At 37.3% G+C, this 16,991-nt stretch overlaps 1 protein-coding gene across 13 annotated transcripts in view; it reads right to left on the bottom strand.

Moving 5' to 3' along the window:
- Positions 1-16,991, bottom strand: part of ATP2C1 (ATPase secretory pathway Ca2+ transporting 1) — a 155,113-nt gene that overhangs the window by 22,753 nt on the left and 115,369 nt on the right. For all 13 annotated transcript variants that reach the window (XR_015143403.1, XR_015143424.1, XR_015143454.1 and 10 more), the window contains 5 exons: positions 11,895-12,019; positions 7,545-7,642; positions 5,335-5,430; positions 5,157-5,246; positions 3,278-3,382 (listed from right to left, as the gene is read on the bottom strand). Coding sequence is in view for 9 of the 13 variants with exons in the window: in XM_086343712.1 (XP_086199838.1) it covers positions 3,278-3,382; positions 5,157-5,246; positions 5,335-5,430; positions 7,545-7,642; positions 11,895-12,019 (514 nt within the window). In the remaining 4 variants the exon portion in view is untranslated. The remainder of the gene's footprint in view (positions 1-3,277; positions 3,383-5,156; positions 5,247-5,334; positions 5,431-7,544; positions 7,643-11,894; positions 12,020-16,991) is intronic.

Below are 16,991 nucleotides of genomic sequence, written 5' to 3'. Positions count from 1 at the left end.
AGAAAAGGTACGTGGAACATTTCTATGGGCTCCTTATGAAGAATTTCAACCTGATCTCCTGTTTTTAGCTCTGTATTTTAGGCCTCACCTTTAAAAGATAAACTAATAAAAGAGGAAGTATAGGAAAGTCTTATCTTTTATTCACTGGTTGTCATTTTGGTAGGTTCCAGGGAGAGAGCAGAGATAAATACAGACTGATTGTTGTTCAGTCACTAAGTCATGTCCGACTCTTTGTGACCCTTTGGACTACAACATCCCAGGTTTCCCTGTCTTCACTGTCTCCCAGAGTTTGTTCAAATGGCCACTGAGTTAGTAACGCTATGTAACCATCTCAACGTCTGTCACCTTCTTCTCCATTTGCCTTCAATCTTTCCCAGCATCATCTTTTTCAGTGAGTCTGCTCTTCGAATCACATGGCCAAAAATACTGTAGCTTCAGCTTCAGTATCAGTCCTTCTAATGAATATTCAGGGTTTATTTCCTTCAGGATTGACTGGTTTGACCTCTTTACAGTCCAAGGGACTCTCAAACATATTCTCTAGCACTATAATTCAAAAGCATCAATTCTTCAGCACTCAGACTTCTTTATGGTTCTACTTTCACATCAGTAAATGACTACTGGAAAAACCATAGCTCTAACCTATACAGAACTTTGCAGGCAAAGTGATGTCTCTGCTTTTTAATACACTGTCTAAGTTTATCATAGCTTTGCTTCTAAGGAGCAAGCGTCTTTTAATTTCATGGCAGCAATCACTGTCCTCAGTGATTTTGGAGCCCAGGCAAAGAAAGTCTGTCACTGTTTCCATTTTTCCCCAACTATTTGCCCTAAAGTGATGGGACTGGATGCCATGATCTTAGTTTTTGTGAATGCTGAGTTAGTTTTAAGACAGTTTTTTCACTCTCCTCTTTCACCCTCATCAAGAGGTTCTTTAGTTCTTCCTAACTTTCTGCCATTAGAGTGGTACCATCTACATATCTGAGGCTGTTGATACTGTTCCCCACTATCTTGATTCCAGCTTGGGATTCATCCAGCCTGGCATTTGATTCGCATGATGTACCCTGGATATAAGTTAAATAAGCAGGGTGACAATAGATAGCCTTGATGCACTCTTTTCCCAATTTGGAACGAGTCCATTGTTCCATGTAGGGTTCAAACTGTTTCTTCAGGTTTCTCAGGAGGCAAGTAAGGTGATCTGGTATCCCATCTCTTTCAGAATTTTCCAGTTTGTTATGACCCACACGGTCAAAGGCTTTAGCATATGCAGTCAATGAAGCAGACATAGATGTTTTTCTGGAACTCTTTGCTTTTTTGATGATCCAATGGATGTTGGCAATTTGATCTCTAGTTCCTCTGCCTTTTCTAAATCTAGCTTGAACACTGGAAGTTCTTGGTTGAAGCCTAGCTTGGAGAATTTTGAGCATTACTTTGCTAGCGTGTGAGATGAGTACAATTGTGCAGTAGTTTGGATATTCTTTGGCGTTTGGGACTGGAATGAAAAGTGATCTTTTCCATTCCTGTGGCCACTGCTGAGTTTTCCAAATTTGCTGACATACTGGGTACAGCACTTTAATATCATTATCTTTTAGGATTTTAAATAGCTCAGCTGGAATTGTACTCTGCTTTTCCCCAGTAGCATATTGGACACCTTCCCACCTAGGGGGAGGGCTCATCTTTCAGTGAAATATCTTTTTGCCTTTTCATACTGTTCATGGGGTTCTTGCAGCAAGAATACTGGAGTGCTTTCCATTTCTTCCTCCAGTGGACCATGTTTTGACAGAACTCTTCACTATGACTCATCCCTCTTGGGTGGCCCTGCAAAGAATGGCTCATAGCTTCTTTGATTTATGCAAGCCCCTTCACCACGACAAGGCTGTGATCCATGAAGAGGAAATGCAGGCTGTGAATTCAAGTGAAAGTCCCCTAAAGACAAACTACTTGATCCTGGGCAGCTTTTAAATTGATAAGTTTTTCCTGTCTATGCCAGGCTGACCTCTTCTAGATCCTGAGTCAGGTCAATGGATTTGGGTTCTGTTAGTTACACTGGTTGATTTGTTTTATAGGAAAAACTCATCAGCAAATAGGAAGAAAAGTCAAGCAGTTTTTCCAGATTTATTACCTGCCACTCTGTACTTCTACCCCACAACTGAAAAGATTTAATATACAAGTGAGGCTAGTATATTTTAAATTGCTGAAGTCAAATCTTAAAACTTCACATGGGCCACATTACCTTGAAGTAGTGTGTGATCATATATAAAATATAAAAAACAGACCTTCCAAGTAAACTCATATACATATTCTTTCTATATCACTATATGGACAAGGGACATCAACTGAAAATTATCTAATTCTGATGCAATTTTTGAAAGCTTAGATTACAAAGCTTAAAGTAACAGCCATTTTATTTTTTATAGTTTTGTTTCCAAATGTCCCCCTTCTCTGAGGTCATAAAAGTTCCTTTAAACACTAAACAGAAATTTATTCTTCCCCTCATCATCAGTTTCTGGCACAAGTTTAGTGTTGGGCAATTTAAAACCAATGTTTCCTACTTATTAGAAGTAAGAGGGAATCCTCTCCCTAATTCCCATCTACAGAGATGTAATTGGTTTCAAATGTTTGTTCACAGGCAGAAATACATAACCAATTACTAATTCCTAATAAAGAAAATATAAAAATAACAACTATATATTTTTCAGGGCAAAGTAAGTTTACACATCAAGCTGGTAATAGCAACTGTAAGTGATATGATTATACAATGTAGATTTCATGACTCAATACATTGCGTAAAAATTTCTAAAGCAGCTAGAAATACGGGAGAATTTTGATATATCAGTGTATTTCATTTTGCCAGTTTGTAAGCTGGACCAACTAACATGAATCATACACATTTGGTAACCACTCTTCCGCAAGAGAATATGGTTCTGTTCAGTCAGAAGACAATACATTCTTCAGTGGAAGAACACAGACAACAGTCAGTCAGCAGAAACTTGTCACCAAGAATAAAAAACGTGTCAAAAGACTGATGTCACAAGCTCCAGGACACTGAGACCAGGCTCCAGCTCCTTTCAGTTGTTTGCTCACACAGCAAAACTGACATGTTTGTGCATAAATTCAAAGAGAACACAAAACAACCAGGGCTGAGTCTACTATGAATGACACACACTTCAGAGCTGGTCTGCGTTATGGTCTATGACAGCTTAAATCTAAAGGTGCATAGTAAATGAAAAATAGTAATCTAGTTAAACAATTCAGAGTAAGTTTTCTGTAAATGGAAAGATACCTGCTGTGTTCGGTGCACACACTTAACAGCCATCCACTTCTGCTCAGAGCTAAAAGGGTATTCAGCTTTTCTGATATAATCCTGTTGAAGTCCATCAAGACCCATCTATATGGCACAAAAGAAAAGTTAATTCTCACCAATTCTTTTTCCTTTAACAAAGAAACAAGAGTCACAACTTGCAGGGAAGCAGGTTAGAGATACCTGGATTATCTTCAAACAGCAGCACTCCATCTATACCATACTTCTCTGAAAAGCAGCATACATGTTCAGTGTGAAAGCCTGGGCATATAGATAGTCCAGGGCACACTACTGAACTATGTGCAGAGCAAAATTTCAACACTGACTACATTAAAATCTCAACTGGCTCAAACTCTGGGAGGAAGTAGGGTAAGAAAGAAAGGTATCCAGCCAATACATACTGTATAATCAATAGAAGTTTCAAACTCAACTCCTCGATTCTCAAACAGGGTAGATACTCAAATCTACCCTGCCTGCTGCTGCCATCCTATACCCTCTCGCCCCACCACTGACACACTGACTACTACTAATGCCATGCAGTAGTATGACATTAAAATTATTCCAAAATACTACTCAAAAATATTCTTCAAATTATTCAAAAATCAAGTTTACTGCTCCTTCCTGGCTTTTAAAGGTCCTGCAGTAACCCATCACACAGCCAACTCAACAAGCCTCTAGGCCATTCAAACTGTTCATTTCACCTAGGCTAACCAATTCAAAAGTCACAATCCAGTCTACCCTTATGTATTCCTCAAGCTTTTATTCTTCCTCTTCACCTAGCTTACACCCCACTCCATCCCTATCTAAATCCCTCTTTCCTTTCAAAGTTCAGGTTCCAAGTCTTAAAGTGCACTCTTCTGATACGTGGCTCAGTGTTAAGACTGTCTGCTTCCTTGGTCTGCCTTTCATTTGTTCCAGTCTGTTACTACTGAATTCCTACCTAAACTGTGAGGTCCCCACCCATAAACAGGTGGTTTCATGTTCTTTATTTCTCAAAAGGAGAAAGTTAAACACAATAAATTTCAATATTTTTAAAAAGTGATACTATGCTATTTTTAGTTACAAGGAAAACAAATGGTAAAGGAAAAAGGAAAGTGACTTCTCGTTAAAGAAGTAGATACATTATAAAACCACCAATTTGACTTTATCAAATCAATATTATAACAACCTACATTTCTATACTGAATCTCAACAGAAGCAACCTCATTCAGAGGCATCCTATTTTATACACGTTTCCTAAAACTGCTCTTAAAAGCAGTTTTATTTTTGTTATGGGAGTGCCAGGTTGGACTTTTAGGTTTCTCATTTAATCCACTGTAGGACTTAGAAAAGGAGATTAACTGGGGTAGAGTCACTGAGATTAGCACCCTTTCTTCCCAACAGAAACACTATCTCTACATTAATTTTAAGAAATTAATAATGGAAGGAAAGGGAAGACTGGAAAAAGAAAAGCTGATTTCTCATCTTGGCCTTAATACCTTTACATGGAAATACTAAAGAATGTTGCCTATTTCATGTTTGAAAATTGGCACTTATCAGCAATTACACGTATTTATAAAACTTTTCATACAACACTCTGAATATTACGAAAAACAACAGCATTTCTTTGTAAGAATAAACCCATCACTGGTCATTAGTCTGTATGCTGCATGTAGGAGATAGAAAGTTATAGTGAAAACCCTCATGCTCTGTATTTCCAGAAAGACTACAATTGGTTCCCAAAAGGCAGTACAAACTATGAAATCCTGTGCATCTTCTTCACTCCACACCTAAAAGCCAGCAACACTCAAATCCACGGGTTCATATTCTCTTGTGAGAGTGATGTTTTCACATGTCAAAGAAGAGAGGACCAGGCACATACCTTCATTGCAAGAGCAATTAAGGCTCCTTCCGTTGGTTTCCCCATTAGAGTGTTATTTCTAATTACAGCATCATTGCACACACAGCCAGCCTAAGAGAAACACACAACTATGAACCCATCACTGAATCCTAAGTCATTATGAAGAAAGCCACTTTCTTAAAAAGAAAGCAGTATTTACCTCAACAATTCTACTAACAGATGGGTTATAGAATCCATGAACAACATCACCATCAACAATCACTTCCCCAAATGGATTGTAGCCAACTCCAGTAACCTACGGAACATAAAGTAGAGTCAATAATACACTACAGTAGGCAGTGACAATACTTATGAAAACAGAAAAGTGATGAGCTGTGTTCATCATGACACTATTAAAAGTAGAGAAGCATTTAAATTTATCTAAAAGAACATTTAATAGTAAAAGGAATAGATAGTAATTTTCACTACAATGATAAACCTACAGTTAATTCCATACAAATAATTAACTATTATGCTAATTATAATACATAGTACATTGTAAGTAAACAATATAATTGCTAATATAACCTTCTATTGCTTCTACTTACAACATATTATTAAAAAGGGAAAATAAACCATGAAAATCTCTATATATAAGTGAGTTTAAATTTACATAACATTACATTTATAGGTGTGTGTGTATGTGTGTGTGTTAGTCACTCAGTCGTGTCCAACTCTTTTCGACTCATGAACTGTAGCCCATCAGGCTCCTCTGTCTATGGAATTCTCCAGGCAAGAATACTAGAGTAGGTTGCCATTCCCTTCTCTAGGAGACCTTCCCGACCCAAGGATTGAACTCAGGTCTCCTGCATTGTAGGAAGATTCTTTACCATCTGAACCACCAGGGACGTCCTACATTTATATAACACTACAATTTGCAAAGAATTCCAATCTATTACATTTGACATTTGTGACAAACCTATGACCTAGACAAAAACAGAGTTCATTTTGTAAATATGCAAAGCTCAGAGATAAGTGATTTACCCTAGCACTTACCAACTACTTTAACATAGTGTGCTACACACCAATTTTAAAAATCAGAGACAGAGACAAGTCAGATACTTACATATTGCAACAACAAGCCAAGCCAAATACAAGCTAAAGTTCACGATAAAAATAAGGCAGTTTAAGGGAATTAACAGTTAATGCTTAACATACAAAATTCTGGGCTTAAAACACAAGATAAATTTATATCCTACCTTTCACACCTGGACCATATAAGCACATGTAAACCCAATGACCCTTCTGAATCATCCAGAAAAGACACATCCAACAACACAGCACTGGGTATCCTAACCAAATCTAACACCCTAAATATACAGTCTCATTTTGAGGCCTAGTAAACTAGGATTAAATAGACCCAAGTACAACTTCTGTTAATTTGTGAAATTCTTCCTTTGTTCACAGAACTGGCTTTAAATACATTTTAAAATACTGTTCCCATAACAAGTAGTATTAATGAAAATTCCAGTCAGAAATTCTGCCACAACTAGCTGAGATTGAAACTTGTCCTCATACAGCTTCAAAATTAACCAATGTACATACACTAACATGCACTTCAGGGGCCACTCATATACAATTTTTAAAGTAGAATAATTCATGCATTCATTTATTCTTTCAACAAGTATGTACTACTACAAAGCAGACCCTGTGCTGGGCACCAGAATTTCTGCTCTATTATGCTCAGGGCATCATGGGAAGAGAGACAGAGGACTTCACCTAAACAAAGAGGGAGGGAGCTATGAAAACATGCACCACAGGGTGAGTTCTAGGTGATCAGCAAAGCTTCTCTGAAGGAATGGGTTAGAAATGAGGTGCAAAGGATGAAGGTGCAGAAGAGGTGCATAAACTGTTTAGGACAGTTTAATGTTTAGGACATTAAACTGTCCTAAACAGTGAGAACAGCACCAAAGGTCCTTAAGTAGGAGCAATTCTGTCACACTGCAAGAACCAGAAAGTCAGTGTACTTGGTCTATGGAAAGCCAAGGGGAGATACAGATTGAGGAAGGAAGTATGGGACAGAACCCAGAGCCATGAGCAGCCCTACTTCAGGACCCTGGTCATAATGGGAAGCCATTAAAGCATCTTCACTTAAGGGATTCTGAGAGGTTCCTTTGTTGCAGATAGAGCAAGGGTCCAGAGTCTGGTAACAGATGGATGTAGAGACAGACAGAAAGGGTTTGAGGGAGATCAACATTTCTGCACTGAACAGCTGGAGCAGAATCAAGACTTGGGAGAATTACACGGGATGGAAAAATACTCAGCTGTCAACTAACTTGCACCCTTGTGAAGACACTGGAATGGTTAGGAACTCTAAACACCAAGACTCCTAAAAAGGAATTCTGCTGTTAAAAAAAACATCTACAGTACCTCAGCACGCAGGCCATCCGAAGTAAATATGTGGGTAACAGTCATTTCATTCTTGGTCAGGGTTCCAGTCTTATCTGAACAAATCACATTACAGCAACCTGAAGAATAAATCACTATAAGTCACAAGAGTCATTTAAAAAAAATGAAAGTTTACACTGAAAACAAATTAAAGATTCTAGAAAACTGCCTTGCTTCTCTGAATATTGTAAAACTCAAGCTCATGGATAATTTTAGGTTGTTTTCTCTAATCATGTTTACTTATCATAAGGTAATTTCTGGAATTAAAAAGATACTGATAAATGCTTTTTTTTTTTTTGAGAAAGCTACTTGATATCAACTCTATATAGCAACTTTATACATTTTCTAGAAAGTTTCAAGGTTACCTAAATATAAACTCATGTAATTTTTTCAGCAAGTATTTTAAGGAATTTTTGCCTTCTCAATATTAAACTACAAACTAGAAGCTAAATTTAACATTTTTGAATTCCTAAATAAAAAGAACCTTCATAACATACATAAAGTTACCAAAATTTTCGTATCATACATATAATTACATTATAGCAATATAACTACTATATACTTACTGTTCTTAATAAATTCAATTCAAGAATGACAGTTTAGGATCTATCATTATCAATTATTTTTCTTGAGATGTCAAACAAGAATAAATCTCTGTAATTCTACAGTTTCATGTTACTTCATTTTAATATATATATATTTTCTATTGTAGTATAGTTGACTTACAATGTTTCAAGTACATAGCAAGGTGGTTCAGTTACACAAATCACATTTATTATTTTTTAAATTATTGTCCATCATAGGTTATTACAAGATATTGACCATGGTTCCTTATGCTATATAGTACACCTCTGCTGCTTGTTGTACACTATTTTTTAATTAGAAATCTAGCATTCTATTCATAGTAAGTCAAACAAGCAGAACCAAAATGTTGTAATTTTTTTAACTGGGCAAAAATTCATGTTATGTTCAAAAAACTATAAAGCATATATATTATGTATACCAAAGCTTTTCTACAATGCTTGATAAAGACCTGAAAAAGAACACCCAAAAAATACTGGATATATTGGAGAACATAAACTAAATGAAATGGGAGCACTGAATGTGAAATAGAAAAACTGAAACAAACTAGGTAGAGCACCATACAGTCCAGTTGTTTTTAAACATGATTGCTCATTTGAAATTTATCTCAAGCTCTGGAGGAAAAAAAGCAATACCTGAGCATTTGGACTTTTCAAAACATTTCAAGATAATTCTGATCTACATTTAGGTTTTAAAAAGTGATCACAGGTTTTTCTAATAGAGCCTAATGTTGGTGATACAGAGTTCTACTATTCTTCTGTTGACCAATCATGATACAAAGGTATTAAGTAAGTTACATAATCACAACAGTAAAAGATGTTTATCAGTTTTCACACTCAACAGCCAGACAAAAAATAAAAGATAACTACAATTGCAAGCCATAATAGGAACATGATTAATTTAACAATATAAAATAATTACATACAATTTGAGGTGGGGGGTCAAGCAGAGTGATGTGGTAAGTGGAGTGCATACATGCACATGTTTTCATCCACCCAGCCAGTCTATGTCTTTGGTTGGTGCATTTAATCCATTTACATTTAAGGTAATTATTGATATGTATAAACCTGTTACCGTTTTCTTAATTGCTTTGGACTTATTTTCTGTAGGTATTTTCTTTCTCTTTTGTTTCCTGCCTAGAGAAGTTCCTTTAGTATTTGTTGTAAAGTTGGACTGGTGGTGCTGAATTCTTTTAACTTTTGCTTTTCTGGCAAAGCTTTTGATTTTGCCTTCAAATCTGAAGGGGAAATTTGCTGGGTATTCTTGGTTGCAAGTTCTTCCCTTTCATCATTTTAAATGTGGTGCCGCTGCCTCTGGCTTGAGAAATTTTGAGAATTTCAGCTGATACTTGATGGGAGTTCCCTTGTGTGATATTTGTCATTTTTCCCTTGTTGCTTTTAACATATTTTATCTATCTCTTTCATTTTTGTCTGTCTTGTGTGTTCCTCCTTGGCTTTATCCTGTCTGGGACTCTCTGTGCTTCCTGGACTTGGTTGACTATCTCCTTTCCCACATTAGTGAAGTTTTCAGCTATTATCTCTTCAAATATTTTCTCAGGTCCTTTCTCTCTTCCTTCTCCTTTTGGGACCCCTGTAATGAGAATGTTGGTGTATTTAAGTTGTCCCAGAGATCTCTTAGGCTGTCTTAATTTCTTTTCATTCTTTTTTCTATATTCTGTTCTGTGGCAATGATTTCCATCATTCTGTCCTCCAAGTCATTTATCCATTCTTCTGCTTCAGTTATTCTGTGATTGATTCCTTCTAGTGTATTATTCATCTCGGTTTGCTTGTTCTCTAGTTCTTTCAGGTCTTTGGTAAACATTTCTTGCATCTTCTCCATTGTTTTCCCAAGATCCTGAATCATCTTCACTATCATTATTCTAAATTCTTTTTCTGGAAGATTGCCTATCTCCACTTCATTTAGTTGTTCTTCTGAGATCTTACCTTGTCCCTTCATCTGGGACACAACTTTCTACTTTCTCATCCTAACTTTCTCGAAAGTGGTTTTTGTTTTAGCTGCTGTTGGGACTGTGTCTGTTCTTGCTTCTTCTGTCTGCCTACTGATGGAAGAGGCTAAGAGGCTTGCGTAAGCTTCCTGATGGGAGGGTGTGGCAGTGGGAAAAACCGGGTCTTGCTCTGGTGGGCAGAACCTTGTTCAGTAAAGCATTAATCCAATTATCTGCTGACGGTTGGGGTTGTCTCCCTTCCTGGTAGTTATCTGGCCTGAGGTGACCCAGCCCTAGGATCTAAGGCTCTATAGTAGAGTTAAAAGTGACCTCCAAGAGGAATTAGCCCAAGGAGGGACCTTCCCAGACTGCTACTACCAATGCCCCCATCCCTGTGGTGAGCCCCCACCCACACCTCCACAGGAGACCCTCCAACACTAGTGGGTATTGTTGGTTCAGTCTCCTATGGGGTCACTGTTCCTTTCCTCTGGGTCTTGGTGCAGGCAAGATTTTCTTTGTGCCCTCCAAAACTGGAGCCTCTCTTTCCCCTAGTCCTGTGGAAGTCCTATAATCAAATTCTTCGGGCCTTCAAGGTCAGATTACCTGGGGATTCTGAAAGAGTTAATTCCTAGGTAGGTTGATAAGGAGTCCAGGGCCCTCAAGAAGGAAAAAGGGACAAACTTTTTTTCCCTCTACATTCCTTCATCCTAGTCACATGTTTTTTCCTTAAGCTTTGAGTTTTTATGGCAACAATCTATTTCTTCCAAGACTAGTTTTCTTTAAGCCCAGAGCTAATGATTACACAAGAAAACAACTCATCTTACTCAAGGGTATGTTTTCCCTTACTATGGGTATGTTTTTCCTTACTTACTCTGTACTAATGATTATATAATAACAATGCATGTTGCTCCAGAACATGTTTCTTCTTAAGAACCTTCTGACTAATCCTGTTATCTTAAGATATATGTTGTGGGAGTGAATCTGGTAAGACCTTTCTATTGCTGGTTGTTAGTAACCAACATAAAAGTAACCAGAAAGTATGTAAGGCCTTGATAAGACTAGCCTGTGAGGCACTCTCTGCCCCCTTCTGATGTCTGTGTCAGAAGCTTTCTCTATCCCTTTTTTACTGTAATAAATCTTTTACCCCACCAAGTTTTGAGTGACTGAAGCCAAGTCTCTGGTCCCGAAGCAAAATTGTCTCCTTCAGATCATGAATCTGAACTGTTCACCATAAGCTATCAATTCCCATCCCTTTTGTCGGATCCCCAGGGTCAGAAGCCTGATGTGGGGTTCAGAATCTTCACAATAGTGCAAGAACTTCTTTGGTATTATTGTTCTCCAGACTGTGCATCACTCACCCAGCAGGTATGGGCTCTGGTTTTTATCATGATTGTGCCATCCTACCATCTCATTGTGGCTTCTTGTTTGTCTTTGAACATGAGATATCATTTTTTGGTGGGTTCCAGTGTTCTCCTTCAACAGCTAGTTGCAATTTTGGTGCTCACACAGGAGATGAGCACGTGCATTTCCTTCTACTCTGCCATCCTGAACTGAAAGTTACTTTATTTTTTTTTAAACATGACTTAAGCATTAGAACACTCCATGATGCAGAAAGATTTAAAGTTCCCTTACCTGAGTGATATGAATTTTTAATGACCTTTTTTGGTTAGTAAAACCATCCTCAACATTGCTGTATGTCCACCACCACCATGTAAACCTCTAGCACAAAAGCTATAAAACCTTAAGATCTCTGTTAATGTAAACTAACATGTCAATGGACAAGTATGCTCTAACCAGAGACTTACCCAGAGTTTCAACAATAGGTAGTTTTTTCACAATCGCCCTCTTCTTCACCATTCTCATAACACCAAGGGCTAGAGTCACTGTGACCACAATGGGAAGACCTTCAGGAATTGCTGCTACAGCCAAACTGTAGCCAACAAAGACACAGCATTTAAGTATAAATTCAGTAGTACCCATAACAATAATTTCAATTAGCTGTTACTCAGAGACTAAATAATGTAAAATCAATGCTGTCAAACCCATAAAAGGCCTTACTTAGTATGTGGAAAAATTGATTAACATTTATTGGCTACCTACAAGCTACCAGATTAAGCACAGTGATTAAAGAATATACATTCTTACTTCATTCACACTGCCTAGATTTCTACTCCAAGCTTCAATTTTTACCTTAAGCTATTATGCTACCACCCCTGTAGTTTAGTTTCCTCATCCATATATATAGTAACAGGTGTTCACACAAAAACTTGCACATGAATGTTCAAAGCACCATTATTCATACTCAAAAGATGGAAAGAGCCCAAATGTTCAACAATTGATGAATGTTAAATTGTGGTGTATGCCCGTACAAGGGAGCACATAAAAAAGAATAGAGTATGATTCATGCTAAAAATGGAAAAACCTTGAAAACATCATGCTAAGGAAAGCAGCAGGACACATGTTGCAAGATTTCACTTATATGAGATGTCAGGAATAAGCAAATCCAAAAAGACAGAAATCTGTTTAGTGGCTACCAGAAGGCAAGGAGAGGGCAGAATGGGGAATGAACAGGCACAGTGTTTTCTTTCAGGGGTGATTTAAAAGTTCCAACACTAGACGTTGGTGATGGTGGTAACGATGTTGGTGATGGTGGTAACAATATGAATGTACTTAACACCACTGTACTGCATACTTTAAAAGGGAGTATTTTACTGGTATGTGCATTTTATCACAACAAAAAATTACTTATTTCTCTTCATAATATTAAAAAAAAAAAAAAACATTCAAATTAAAACTCCACTTGTCCCATTCCCGGTATTACCCCCTGACTCTGGCACAGATGAGGACAGGTAGGTACACATCCATCCTTCACTTTAACACTGCTCCCTGCACCCACCTCTACTGCTCAATTTCTATTACCAACTTTTTCTTTAGCATGATCTAACTTGTTTCTGCCCCCTTCTGATGTCTGTGTCAGAAGCTTTCTCTCTCTCTTTTATACTCTAATAAAACTTTATTACACAAAAGCTCTGAGCAATCAAGCCTGGTCACTGGCCCCAGATTCAATTCTTCTCCTCCGAAGGCCAAGAATCCCAGTGTCTTTTGTGGTTCAGCAGCAACCTTTCATCTTGAGGGCTTGTCTGAGATTCCTCAGGACAAGGTAAAGTGGTTTGGAGCTCTAGTTCTTTATTCTCCTAACAAACATGTTTTCTGCTGTACTTTTTACTAACTCTACAGTGTGCTTGTGTCAATGAACGGCACACTCTGTGCGAAGCAAATGAGGAGCCCTGCTCAGCGGTTCCGTGGTGACCTCATACGGCTTATGGCAGAAACCCTGTCAGGGGTTTATACCGACCTGCCAATGGACTTCCCTGGTGGCTCAGATGGTAAAATGTCTGCCTATAATGCAGGAGACCCAGATTCTATCCCTGGTCGGGAAGATCTGGAGAAGGAAATGGCAACCCACTCTAGTATTCTTGCCTGAAAAATCCCATGGACAGAGGAACCTGGTAGGCTACAGTCCACAGGGTCACAAAGAGTTGGACACGACTGAGCGACTTCACTTTCACACTTTTAACTTGCCTATCATTACACCATGTTCTACAGCCATCATCAATTTTTTATACGTTGATTCTAAAAGCTAAAATCCAATAAATAATATTTATAATTACTGGCTGAATAGTACACACACTGTATAACCAAGAAATATGTGTCATCATTAATACTTCATTTTCTCTTTTGAACCTCTAAGTACAAATAGAATCTTCTTTACTTATGCTTCCATTAACTCTCACTGTATCAGCAAAGACAGCCAGCATCATTTATAACTTAGATCCAATGGACCTTCTCATTCTTTTGTATTTAAATCATTTTATAAATAACTTACAAAGGAACAGAACGGATTAAGAAAAACTTCATAAATTTTTACTTGGATTTTAACCCCAAACTATACTCTTGGGATTTGAAAGTATATATATCTGAACTGGATCATGTCCTTTGAATGCAACTGCTCATGAACTGTCACGAATAAACCTAGAACACATTTACCTTACAAAATAGTGATTTCAAATTAAAAAACCATTTTTAACAGGTCGTAGGTTTATCAGTTCTGGTTCCTCTGTTTGCATCTCTCTCTAAAATGTAACACTTCTGAAAATGCTGATGACTTATAACTTTTAGGAGAGTCATCTTCTTTGTAACACAATACTACATGACAAATTCCTTGCTACAGAATGATTACCTATAAGAGAATGTCTGTCCTTCTCCTTTTATCCTTAAAAATAAAGCAGTTCAGTGAATTCCCTGGTGGTCCAGTGAATTAGGACACAGCGCTTTCACTGCCATGGCCCAGGTTTAATCTCTGGTCAGGAAACTAAGATCCCACAAGCCACACAGTGCAGGTGAAAAAAAAAAAAAAGTTTAGTCATTAATTCAGGAGTTTGAGAAAATCTAGAGTATCATCATCCAAGGGTTTGGTTCTGAGATTTCATTTTATAATGATTCAATTTCACCTTCATCATTATAGCCTAGAGTGGTTGCTGCTTTGCATTCATCTTCTGGTTTGTGTAATAATTATGAAAACTCTTCTGTCAATTCTTATTTGTCATTATGGTAAAAAAAAAAAAAAAAAAACTCAATTTCTCAAATTTGTTTAATGAATGCAAGAAAACCCCCAAAATTTTATCCCCAGACTCCTTTTATACCTTTTTAAATGACAATACTATGGGCAAAATAATAAGATAATTGAAGCATAAAATAATAATAATGATTTATTATTACAGAAGGGACAGGCTACCCACTTCAGTATTCTAGGGCTTCCCTTGTCGTTCAGCTGGTAAAGAATACACCTGTAATGTGGGAGACCTAGGTTAGATCCCTGGGTTGGGAAGATCCCCTGAAGAAGGGAAAGGCTACCCATTCTAGTATTCTGGCTTGGACTATACAGTCCATGGGGTCACAAAGAGTTGGAGAGTAGTTTTAAAAGCTATTTATTCTTCTGCTTTCTCATTGTTTTACTCATTTTTAGCACAGTTGGAAATACTTGTTAAAATTACTGTTAGGGTAACAAGAAAGCAAGATATTTCAAGACACAGGAAAAATAAAGTCACTAAAGATCCCATGTGTATTTTAAAATTTATAAAAATGCAATAGACTCATATGGTCATTGTGAAATAGAATGAGTTTTATTCTATTAAAAAATGGTTTAAATGTTTGATCTCTTGGAGGACCCTGAGGTAGGAATAAAAGTAATGATGCGTTAATCTTCATGAAGTACTCTTTAAAAAATACTCTAAAAAAACATGAGTCCAACAGATGATATGCCAATGATTAATAAAATTCATGCCTAATTTTAAATTCATTTTATATTTAACCCAATGCTTTTTTACATATATTGAAGCCAAGAATTTCAAGTTGCATTTTTGCTCCTCCAAGGAAAAACTATACTCCTTCACTCTATCACAAATATCTTTTAACTTATTCATCCTAGTTATTCCTTGTACTCCATTTGATTTTTTTTTTTAATCCACTGGTTTTTATTCTAAAAGCCTAACTATTATTTGCTAGACCTATCACAGAGCTGTCATCCAGAATTTCTCCATAGAGGACTGAGTCCCACTTTTTCTTACACCCTATACAACACTGTCTTCCTTTCTTACACTCTTGATTTTCTAGAATTCATACAGGAGTAGGTAAGGAATATATTTTCTGACTACTTGCTTACCCTGAATTGATACTTTCGCTAGTCCTAGATTTATAGATTTAAAATCAATTCCCCCATGTTTTAATTGTACTGCCCCACTTTCTTCTCCTTTAATTCAAATTGGCTGTGGATGAAGGTTTTTAAAAAATCCTTTTTCCCTTCTCTATTTGGTTAAATCTCTAGCTTTGTTCCCTTAGTGGTGACAGTATAGCAACTATGTTGCTAGGCAACACTGCTTATGATAAAAGGATCTCCTGACCAATAAATTACTGCTTATGATAAAAGGATCTCCTGACCAATAAATTATCTATGGATTGGAAAAATTATAATTATCTTATAGGAAGCCATAGCTTTGGGTTTCCCGATTGTGGTGAATCTCGTAACTGGACATGGTCCTATCAGGCATCCTGGAAAGTGTGTGTTTCCAGAGATGTTGGTTCCTACAGAATATGAAGCATTTTAACCCAGGACAGCTCCGGCCCTCACATGGTCATCTCGTCTGCTTGTTTGAACCGCTGCAGGGACTGCTGCAGGAACACTCTCAGAAGAGGAAGTTGCCCTGTGGTGTTCAGGACACAGGTACCAGGTATGACCTAGGAAAGTCTTGTGAGGTGAAGTCTTAGTGGAGACTAAAAACACCCTGTGATGGAAACTGCAGTTGCTAATGAGAAGTATGATACAAGTCAAATTTTCCTTCCTTTACACACGACCTGGACCTGTTTTCTTGACTTTCACAATGATGTTTCTAAGCTGGAGTTTTGGTCCTCCTGCTTGGCATCTGGAGGATCCCTTCGATGTATAAAGATTCATGTCTTGCTTCATTTCTTATGTAATTTCTTATCTCTTTTTAAAACTCCTTTTACTGAGATATGGCATGTATTGAATTATTCTCTTTGACACTTATCTCCTCTGTTTTGGACATTTTATTCTATTTTGGGGAGACCATTTTGACTTACAATTTTTAAGCTGAGTTTTTAATTTCAGTAATCATAATCTTTTTAAGATTTTTTTTTTATGTAGACCATTTCTAAAGTCTTATTGAATTTGTTCTATATTGCTTCTACTGTTTCTCTTCTGGTTTTTTGGCCAAAAGGCATGGGGGATCTCAGCCACCCAACCAGGGATCAAACTCATACCTCCTGCACTAGAAGGCAAAGTCTTAACGACTGGACCACCAGGGATGCCTCTTAAAAATCATAAA

Source organism: Bos grunniens, chromosome 1 (genome assembly GCF_055505025.1).
Source record: "Bos grunniens cultivar Pamir isolate PY7600 chromosome 1, Bosgru_T2T1.0, whole genome shotgun sequence".
Lineage (NCBI taxonomy): Eukaryota > Metazoa > Chordata > Mammalia > Artiodactyla > Bovidae > Bos > Bos grunniens.
This window is presented reverse-complemented; position numbering and strand designations above follow the sequence as displayed.